The sequence below is a fragment of the Alligator sinensis genome, unplaced genomic scaffold, assembly GCF_000455745.1.
Source record: "Alligator sinensis unplaced genomic scaffold, ASM45574v1 scaffold741_1, whole genome shotgun sequence".
Classification (NCBI taxonomy): Eukaryota; Metazoa; Chordata; order Crocodylia; family Alligatoridae; genus Alligator; species Alligator sinensis.
In genome coordinates, this window is record NW_005842212.1 from 295,647 (window position 1) to 304,912 (window position 9,266).

At 40.7% G+C, this 9,266-nt stretch overlaps 1 protein-coding gene across 3 annotated transcripts; it reads left to right on the forward strand.

Annotated features, from left to right (window-relative positions):
* Window positions 1-831: 831 nt before the first annotated feature.
* On the forward strand, window positions 832-8,837 carry HNRNPH1 (heterogeneous nuclear ribonucleoprotein H1). 3 transcript variants are annotated; one of them, XM_025207865.1, is made up of 11 exons: window positions 832-1,138; window positions 1,345-1,488; window positions 3,160-3,298; window positions 4,341-4,519; window positions 4,917-4,988; window positions 5,061-5,200; window positions 5,378-5,513; window positions 5,635-5,718; window positions 5,852-5,902; window positions 7,302-7,394; window positions 8,067-8,837. In XM_025207865.1, the coding sequence occupies exons 1-11, from the start codon at window positions 1,117-1,119 to the stop codon at window positions 8,183-8,185; spliced, it is 1,179 nt and encodes a 392-aa protein (XP_025063650.1). In that variant the 5' UTR covers window positions 832-1,116; the 3' UTR covers window positions 8,186-8,837. The 3 variants fall into 3 exon arrangements, with proteins under 3 accessions (XP_025063650.1, XP_006026893.1, XP_006026892.1); XM_006026831.3 differs by having other exon boundaries at window positions 838-1,138; window positions 5,067-5,200; XM_006026830.3 differs by having other exon boundaries at window positions 839-1,138; window positions 5,088-5,200.
* The last annotated feature ends 429 nt before the right edge of the window (window positions 8,838-9,266 follow it).

Consider the following 9,266-nt stretch of genomic DNA (forward strand, 5'->3'; position numbering starts at 1 on the left):
GCCTCGGCCGCACGGGGGCGCCCCGAGCCCGGTACTGCGGCCCTGCCGCCGCCGCCCGCGGCCTCGTGCGTGCGTGCGCGGCCTCCGGCCTCGCGCCGCTGCGATTAGCGTGACGGTCGGCCCTCTCCTTCCCTGGCTTTCCCTGCGTGTGTTTTGAGTTTTTCTCTCGATCTTTGTGCTTCTTCTGTTCTAGTTCCTTTCTTCGCTCGTTTCTCTCCGGGTTTTCGGTTCCATTGTTCTGGGTCGCTTGGCTTTTTTTGTTGTTGTTTTTTCTGCTCTGGGCGGGTCTTTGCAGTCGCGGAGCCAGCCAAGCTGAAAGGGCAAACAAGGAAATGCCGAGCGCTGAGCCTCGCCTTGATTTCCCAACTCTTTCCAATTCAAAGTCCAAACAACAAAACAACATCCCTCCCTGGTCGCTGAAAAAAGGGCGCTTGTGCCCGAAGGCTTGCAAAGGCCTTTTCTCCAACTGTTTAGTTGGTTTAATAAGAAGTAGCGTGTGCCCCCAAAGATCGATGCCTGCCTGTGTCCTTAGACCATGCTAGATCAACTAAATAGTGTGTGGGGGGGAGGATATCACATCGACCCAAACAGCCTTGCCTGCCTGTGTCCTTAGACCAACACGGCCATAATCAACACCCCTCTGGGAGGACAAGCAGTCCATTGTTTGAGCGCTCGCCATTTCACTTGGGTAGTGATTTAAAAGGTCAGCCCAGGCGCAATTCAGTGGGTCCCTTTCATCTAGGTCAGGGGCTGGCTGTAGGATGGTGACCCCCTCCCCCCCCCCATCCAAGTACATTTGCAGACCGTTTTCATCCCTCTCCATTCGGTGCGTGGTGCTAACTGCTCGTTTGTCACTTCGCTGTGTTTAGCCACCTGAGCTGGAGAAGGAAAACCTGCATTTTGCGTTGTTGGGCACAGAGCGCAGGCGCTTGGGGTGCGTGGAAGTGGCGTCACTAACCAGCTTGTTCTGCCTTTGTCTCAGAATGCAAAATTCTGAACGGAGCTTCAGGTATTCGTTTCATCTACACGAGGGAAGGCAGACCAAGCGGGGAAGCATTTGTTGAACTGGAAACTGAGGAAGATGTGAAACTGGCTCTGAAAAAGGACAGAGAAACAATGGGACACAGATACGTTGAAGGTTTGACTTAATTGGTCTAGTACCTGACAATGTGTATTTGTTTCCTTTTTAGTTTGTTTTTTTTAACTTGTGTGTGTTAAATGCATGGAGATTTGACAGACTTGCGTACTGTATTTTGTCAGTTGACTAGCTTCTCAAAAGGTAAATGACTTTAACTCTGCTTTTGCTGCATTCAAAAATGCATTAATTCTAAGTGCCTCTTACAGTTTTCAAGTCAAACAACGTTGAAATGGATTGGGTTCTGAAGCATACGGGTCCCAACAGCCCTGATACTGCTAATGATGGTTTTGTACGTCTTAGAGGACTTCCATTTGGCTGTAGCAAAGAAGAAATTGTACAGTTTTTTTCAGGTATGTGGGGTATAAGCATTAGCTGTAGCAGTACTGGTTAATGCTAGAATTACAGTGGCACTGCTCTGTTGCCCAGCACTACTTTCAGTAGTGCAGACTGTTCCACAGTTCTAGATTACGTGGATTGCATAGGATTATATGTGCAAATAAGAGCTCCATTTGCTCCATTGACTAGGCCAGTAGTTTGTTTTTTTTTGTTTTTTTTTTTAAAGTCTTAATGTGGGTCAAATGAGACAATGTGTAGGTTAACTTGGTGACTTTTGGGAACCTTCTTTTAGTTCTAAACAATATCTTGAATGGTTACATTCCATTAATTACAGAGAACGCATTTCTTGCCCTAAAAAGGAGTTTAAAATTCTTGTAGTCAATTTAAATGATTCCACACACGCTGTTTACTGGAGCACCTGTAAATGGCTGAAAATTCTCATTGTTGGGATCAGTAAAGTGAGTGGAATCTCTTAGACTTTGCTTCCTGTTCCTATCTTGAATTTGAGAGAGAAAGTAGTATAGACCTGTACAAAACTAGCGCATGATGTGACTTTGAAAGTGATCTGAATATAGATGTGTTCTCTCTTTTGTTGTTTATTTTGTTTTTGTTCTTTAAAGTATTTGTTTTTAAACTTTTTTTTTAGGGTTTAAGATTCAGGTTTAAATAAATTGTCTTTTGTTTTTTTTACTTTAAAACGTTGATCTTTGCCAACTTAAGTAATGTTGACAATTGTTCTGGAAATTGGAATAGTAGTATGAATGCATAAGAATCGAATGTTGCTTAGGATTAAACTTGCTAATGTTTTGAAAGCAGAAAGTGTGAACATCAATGTGAATCTTCCTTTACTATTGAATATTAGAATGCCTGATTTCTAACTTTTTGCATAGGTTTGAAAAACAAGACTGAGATTTGCTTTTATTTATTTATTTTATTTTTTTTGCTTTTTAAAGTAGGTTAGAAATGGACCATTGCTTAAGTTAGAAAAAAGTTGCATTATATTTTATGTATTTTAGTGAAGTAGTGATATTGAACATTAACAGTTTAAGCGTGTAAATTGCCTAATTTGACTTCTGCTACTTGCATGGTTAATGAGTAATTGCTGTAAACCATTAGAAGTTGTATAAATGTGCCTAACATACACAGTGCATCTTTTCAATTTAGAAATTTAACATTTTTAAATGTAATTCATGAATTTCTCTTACTAAAGCAGTGCTTTTGAAAAAAATATTTATCTAATACTGAATTTAGACTTTGAAATGTGTGCATAAGAGTATCAGTTTCTTTTGTGAACTTCGAGTAAATACTTATACTATGTAAAGCTAAATGTACTATCTTGACTTTTAAATGAATTTCAACAATTTTGAGTATTCTGTAAAGTACTTAAGAAGCTTTTATTTAATATGTGAGTTTCTTAATGCATCCTGCGCTACTGCATCACTACATTTGGTTCTTTGCACAAACTTGCACAGCAGGATGGGTTAAGAATGTAAATTGAATGGTATGTGATCGTGGAGTTTCATGTTGACATGTTTTCTGCTAGACTGTTTATCTAGAACCAACATACCATTCGCTTAAATTTTTTATTACAATTCTGGTATATTTAAAGCTATAAGAAAAATTCATGACTGGGCTTGTGATTTTAATATTGCCCCCTACTGGGGTTATTTGTCCTTGGGTTGAAGGGTTGGAAATCGTGCCAAATGGGATAACATTGCCGGTGGACTTCCAGGGGAGGAGTACGGGGGAGGCCTTCGTGCAGTTTGCTTCACAGGAAATAGCTGAAAAGGCTCTAAAGAAACACAAGGAAAGAATAGGGCACAGGTGGGGATGGATGGTTGGTTGGATAAGTCACTTTTCTTATGGTAAATGTTAATTAAATCCATATTCTCTCTTCTTAAAAAAAACAATCGGCTGATTCCCAAACCACTACATCTTACTCTAGTAGTTCTGATCTGTAACTTGGTCACAAGCTGACAACTGTTTGCATATGTGCAATGTGTGCACATAACCCAAACTTCCTAAAATGCGTGCAAACTAAAAGCAAATTAACACTTAGGTAGACACCGAGTAACTGTGAGTAGTTTAAACTGTGAAACTGAGATTTGACAAAGTTGAGAGACTATGGCTTTAAATTTCTCAAATAGCAATAATTATGCCATTAGCTGTAAAGACACACATAGCACTGTATTACCATAAGAAAATGTGATAATTTCTTCTAAACTTGTTGAAATGTAACAAATGTTCTTTCTATATTAATCTTCCATGTATAATGAGCATAGCTTTCAAGAAATTGTCACAAAGGGTTTTTTATTCTCTCTTACTTGTGACTATTTTTCATTGAAGCATGCATTTTTGCCTATGCTGGATTACTGAAGCATAGGGTGGGGTGACTAGCTCATGCAAAGCTTTTTTTCTTTTTTTTTTAAAAAACCTATGGGTTTAAATCTTGGTGGAGACCAGGTTTTTAACCCTCAATATGTTTTGCCACATGAGCAAAAAATACTGAGTTGAGTGGAGTGATCTCCCTCCTGCTTCCCCCCCCTTCCCCTGCCCCCCCCAACACCTACAAATTTTAAATTTTGGGTGGAACTAACTTGCTCCCCCACCCTTAAGGCTGGGATACTCTGAAGTATAAGGAGCGCATAAACCCTTCAGTAACTGTAATTTCTTGAAATTCACTAATTGGAAAGTGAAATTGTAGAACGTCATTGCCTATATAATATAAAGAAATCTGGCTTAAAATATCCTGCCAGTTTCAAGGCTATGACTAGAATGTTTCGCTTTTAACTTTATACTGTGCTGATTGTGATATTCTTGTGCTTGGAATGAGAGACTGACTATCTTGTGTGGAAAACGTTTCTAGGTATATTGAAATCTTCAAGAGTAGTCGAGCGGAAGTGCGTACTCATTATGATCCTCCCCGCAAACTGTTGGCTATGCAGAGGCCAGGCCCGTATGACAGGCCAGGCGTTGGAAGGGGATACAGCAGTCTTGGCAGAGGAAGCGGTTTTGAAAGGATGAGACGTGGAGCTTATGGTGGAGGTACGTATATGCGCCTGAAAGCTTATGACTTCTAAAAAGTCTGAATATTCTAACTTTTGATTCTCAACCAGGGTGGTACTGTGCCATGGGTGCTAATGCAAACAGTACATTAGATGTGCAAACACCTAGTGTGCAAGATAAATCCAGAGATTGCAAAAAATGAATGTATATAGTGTTAGAAACATTGACTTGTTGTAGTCTTTTTATGTAACCCCCAAAAAAGGCAAAACTTAGAAGTGGTGCTTTTCAAGGGTGCTTTGAGTCCAACAAGGGCTGTTTTTAACTTGTATGTTCGACTGATTAATTCCAAGCAGCTATTGAGTCTCTTCCCCCCACAAATGATGCAGTATATGATGTTTCGTGTTCTGTAGATGACATTCTTTTGTCCATCTTCCAGGCTATGGAGGCTATGATGACTACAATGGATACAATGATGGATATGGCTTTGGTTCTGATAGATTTGGAAGAGGTAAGATTTCTTTAATAGGAATTTAAACAAAATTTCAATACATGTCTGAAGTAACTTTAATACATCTGAAAGACCTAGAATGGACTCTCTTCTCTACAGGGATGTCCGACCACAGATATGGCGACGGAAGCTCTACGTTCCAAAGTACGACTGGCCACTGCGTACACATGAGAGGATTACCTTACAGAGCAACAGAGAACGACATTTATAATGTAAGTTTGAATACTCTTCCGTGCTACATTTTGAGCAATCTGCTGAAATGGTAATTATTGTAAGCCTTGATAGCATTAAACCTTCAATTCTGCCTTGAAGAGGAAAATGCTTGTTGCAGAATTGTTGCGTGTGGTCAGTGGCAGATATGTTTAACACCATGTGAATTTTATGCCTAGTTCTTCTCGCCTCTAAACCCTGTAAGAGTACACATTGAAATTGGACCAGATGGTAGAGTGACTGGAGAGGCAGATGTTGAATTTGCTACTCATGAGGATGCTGTGGCTGCCATGTCCAAAGATAAAGCAAATATGCGTAAGTCTCTCCACCTGTCAAAATAGACTTCCTTCGACTTACAAGCCTCCCCAGGTCGCTGTGGAGGCCAGCCTGGATGTGGATTCTGACGAGACTAGTCTCTAACCTCTTTTCTTTTCAGAACACAGATATGTAGAACTCTTCCTGAATTCCACAGCAGGAGGGAGTGGTGGTGCATATGGCAGTCAGATGATGGGAGCAATGGGTATGTGTAAATCTAACTGCATTTTAAAAGAAACACTTTCTATTTAACGAAGCTGGCTAATATTATACAGCTCCTGCTTACTGTTATGCCTGGCATAAAAACTGAAATTCAACATTCTGTCTTAATCACACAGTCAAGGAATCGGAAGGGGTAGTCCAAGATTGGAACACTAGCACATTGCCAGGTATTATAAACCTTTTGGGAATACATTCAACCAGTTACTTAGGCTGTTAAGTAAATTGTGCTGAATGTGAAGAGTGTGGTGAGATGAGATGAATGCTTTTGGGGAGTGCATGGGATGGCACCAATGATGTGGGAGATGCTAGTCACCCTTTCCCTTTCTTTCCAGACCAGGGTGGTGATGGAGGGCGTATCTGATTTAACTGACTCCCTTGTCTAAAAAGTTGAGCTTAAAGTTGCTTTGGAAAGCTTTAAGCTTTTTTTTTTTTCCCCCCAACTTCTAAAATTGGGTGCAAAATGACTACAGCAAATGTTTCCAAAATGACTAGGCTGAATTGATTTGGCCTTTGAAGAGAGAGAGCCTCCTCTACATGACTACTTTTAATCTACAAATCGGATACCCCTCTTGATAGTTACTGGTCTCTTGGGATTAGTCCTTAAAGTGGTGGTTGGCTTCTGCTTTTGGGGAGGGGTGGGGGGGGGGGTGTGTGTGTGTGGGTGCTGTTCCTATAGCACGCTGATTGCAAAATGTAATGCTTTTAAAACTAAGCTTAAAAAGTAAGCTTCTTATTTCAACTGAAATAGTTTTTGCAAAGGTATCTGACAGACTTTAAAGTCTGAAAGTTAAGCATCCTAGAAGTTAGTTCTCCTAGTGGCAGTCTGAACCTGTAATCATAGCAACTCCTAAATGAGTGTAGATGCTCCCCCTTCCAGGCATATAAGCTGAGGCAGGTGACATTCAACATGTCCTAGTATTGACCATCACCATACCTCTGACAAGGGCAATAGAGGCTGTGGCAAGGATCTAAGCACCGATTTGTCTAACAGCAAATATAAAGCTTCATATTTGTATCTTACACTGCTTTAAAGAATGAAACAGTTGCATTTAAAAGTCTCTCTGCAGCTTGTTACATAGCTCAAGTTGTAGAAGTAAAAGAAATCTTTCCCCTTCTGAGTTCCAAGCATTGGTGGAGAGCCTTCTGTCTAGCAGAACATTTCAAAGTCCTTGTCACAAGTAGCTGAGGAATGCTTTTGCGTTTCAAAGTGAGAAGTCGGAGCATCTGAGGCTTACAAATTGCAGGCTGCACTGACTTTTTAGACAGAGGGCAGGGCCAGTAGAACTTTTTTTTTTTTTTGTTTCCCTCCCTCCCCCTTCCAGGTGTTGATTATTCAGCCAAGCTTAAGTGCTAGTAGATTTTTGAAGTGGCCTATTGGAAGCATAAGAATAAAATTCCTGCAATAAGAGGAGCTAAGACAGTATTCTCTCCCTAGAAATGTTCATGTCAGCGAGTCCCCAAATCGGACAGGGCTTCACTGAGTAGGTAGTATGTAGTCTGTAGACCTTTGTAATGGACAGGTCTTTGATAGTCAAGGTCTTAACGTTTATATCCTTAACTTGAAAGGAAACCAATCCAGTTATGGTGGTCCAGCTAACCAGCAGTTGAGTGGGGGTTATGGAGGAGGATATGGTGGTCAAAGCAGCATGAGTGGATATGGTAAGATGATTTTTGTTAGCCTTAGGTGGGTGTTTGATACAGCTGGCTGGCTAGGACACTTGGCCAAGATCCCTGTGTAGGTGTGCAAGGGTAAAGGTAGAGGCTGAGCAGCACCATCTTTTAATGCATTGACACTGTTCACTGTTGGCCTGAACTTTAGCAGCTAGTTCCCTGGGGGTAGGGGGAGGAGAAGCTTTCTGAAAGCTGGAAATCCAAGCCTGAAATGGGACTTCATTTTTTATAAGGGGAAATAAACTCATTCATGCTCCAGTTTAAACGAACATGGCCCATCTCCTGCTCTTCCACGTAGAAATGAAGTGATTCCTTGATGAAATGGTGGATTCCACCTTTCTGACCAAGGAGACCTTGCTGTTTTTGGAGGATAAAAGCAGGCTGCACTAGAAGTCTGGAGGCCAGCCAACGTGGCAGGACTTACTGCTGTGCATCCCATCTATTAAAATCTGGGGAACTGTTTTGCAGTTGGGTTTTTAAAGAAGTGGTGGCAAAAACTTTATTTGAGTAGTAGAAACTTGGGGTTTTTTTAATTTTATTTATTTTAATAATACGGGAGTGTGCAAGGTGGCCTGGAAGGGGTTGGCTGGTGAGATGTCATGGGTATGCTGAGGCATGGTCTAGCTGTCTAATACTTGTCTGTCTTCCCTCCCCTTGCAGGTAGCCAGGGTGCAATGAACAGCAGCTATTACAGCAGTGGGAACCGTGCATCCATGGGAGTGAACGGCATGGGAGGGATGTCCAACATGTCCAACATGAGTGGTGGCTGGGGAATGTAACCGCTGACTTTTGGTCAATCTTTTTTAAAAAAAAAAACAAACAAAAAACTAAGTTTAACAGTTTTGCAATACGAGCTTGTGATTTATGCTTTACTGTAAGTGAAATCGGGATTGTTATTTTAAAACTTCAGGTTCAGTATTTTTGAACATACAGAAGAACATTCATCTAGGATGTAATAACAAAGTTGAGTAAAGACTATAACTGTTAAACGATTTTCAGCTTTTTCTCAAGTTAGTTTTGTTGTAGGAGTGTATTTAAGCAGTAAGCGTATTTAGGTTTAAAGCTGTTTGAATTATGTTAAATGTTGCTCTTCGACCATATTACATCCAACACTGTTTTGCATACATGTTGAGAAACATGCTTTTTTGTAAAAACAATATAGGAGCTGTGTCTGCAATTCAAAGTGAACATTTGGCATGTTAGTTCTAGTTCATTTCTTTTAATACCCTGTAAGGCACGTTTAATTTTTTTTTTTTAAGTTAATGGGGAAACATGTTTGAAACGCAATACGGCTACTTTAGGATTTTGGTCTTGGTGTTCGTATAAAATTCTGAGGCCTTGATTTAATCATTCATTGTATCGTGATTTCCTTTTTAGGTGTATTGCGCTAAGTGAAACTTGTTAAATAAATCTTCCTTTTAAAAACTGGAACTCTCTCTCCTTTATTGGAAGGATTTGGTACGAGCCTTCCTGACTTGGAGAAAGGGGTGGGCAGTTGCAGGCTGTATATGCTGTTCATTACCACCAGCTGCTAGCCTGAGGAGAAGCACGTATGCCTGGATTTCTTATGTTCTTGTGCTGTGCACCAGTTTTAAGCCAGCATATTTGTAAGCCAGCATATTTGTAAGCCAGCAAGTAAAGATGGTGATACTTGAGACTTGCTATCTCTTCATTTTGCTAGAAGCAGGTTTTTGCATTTGCCTCTTAGGCTATAGGGCAGAATGTGCTGCATGGTTTGCCCACACAGGGCTTCAAATTGCCCCCAAGCATCATTCCTTCTAGATGACCTGTGCTGCCTTTGTGCAGATAGAGGCTGCTTGTAGGAAGTGGGCAGTCCCTAAGCTGAAATTGCACTACGCT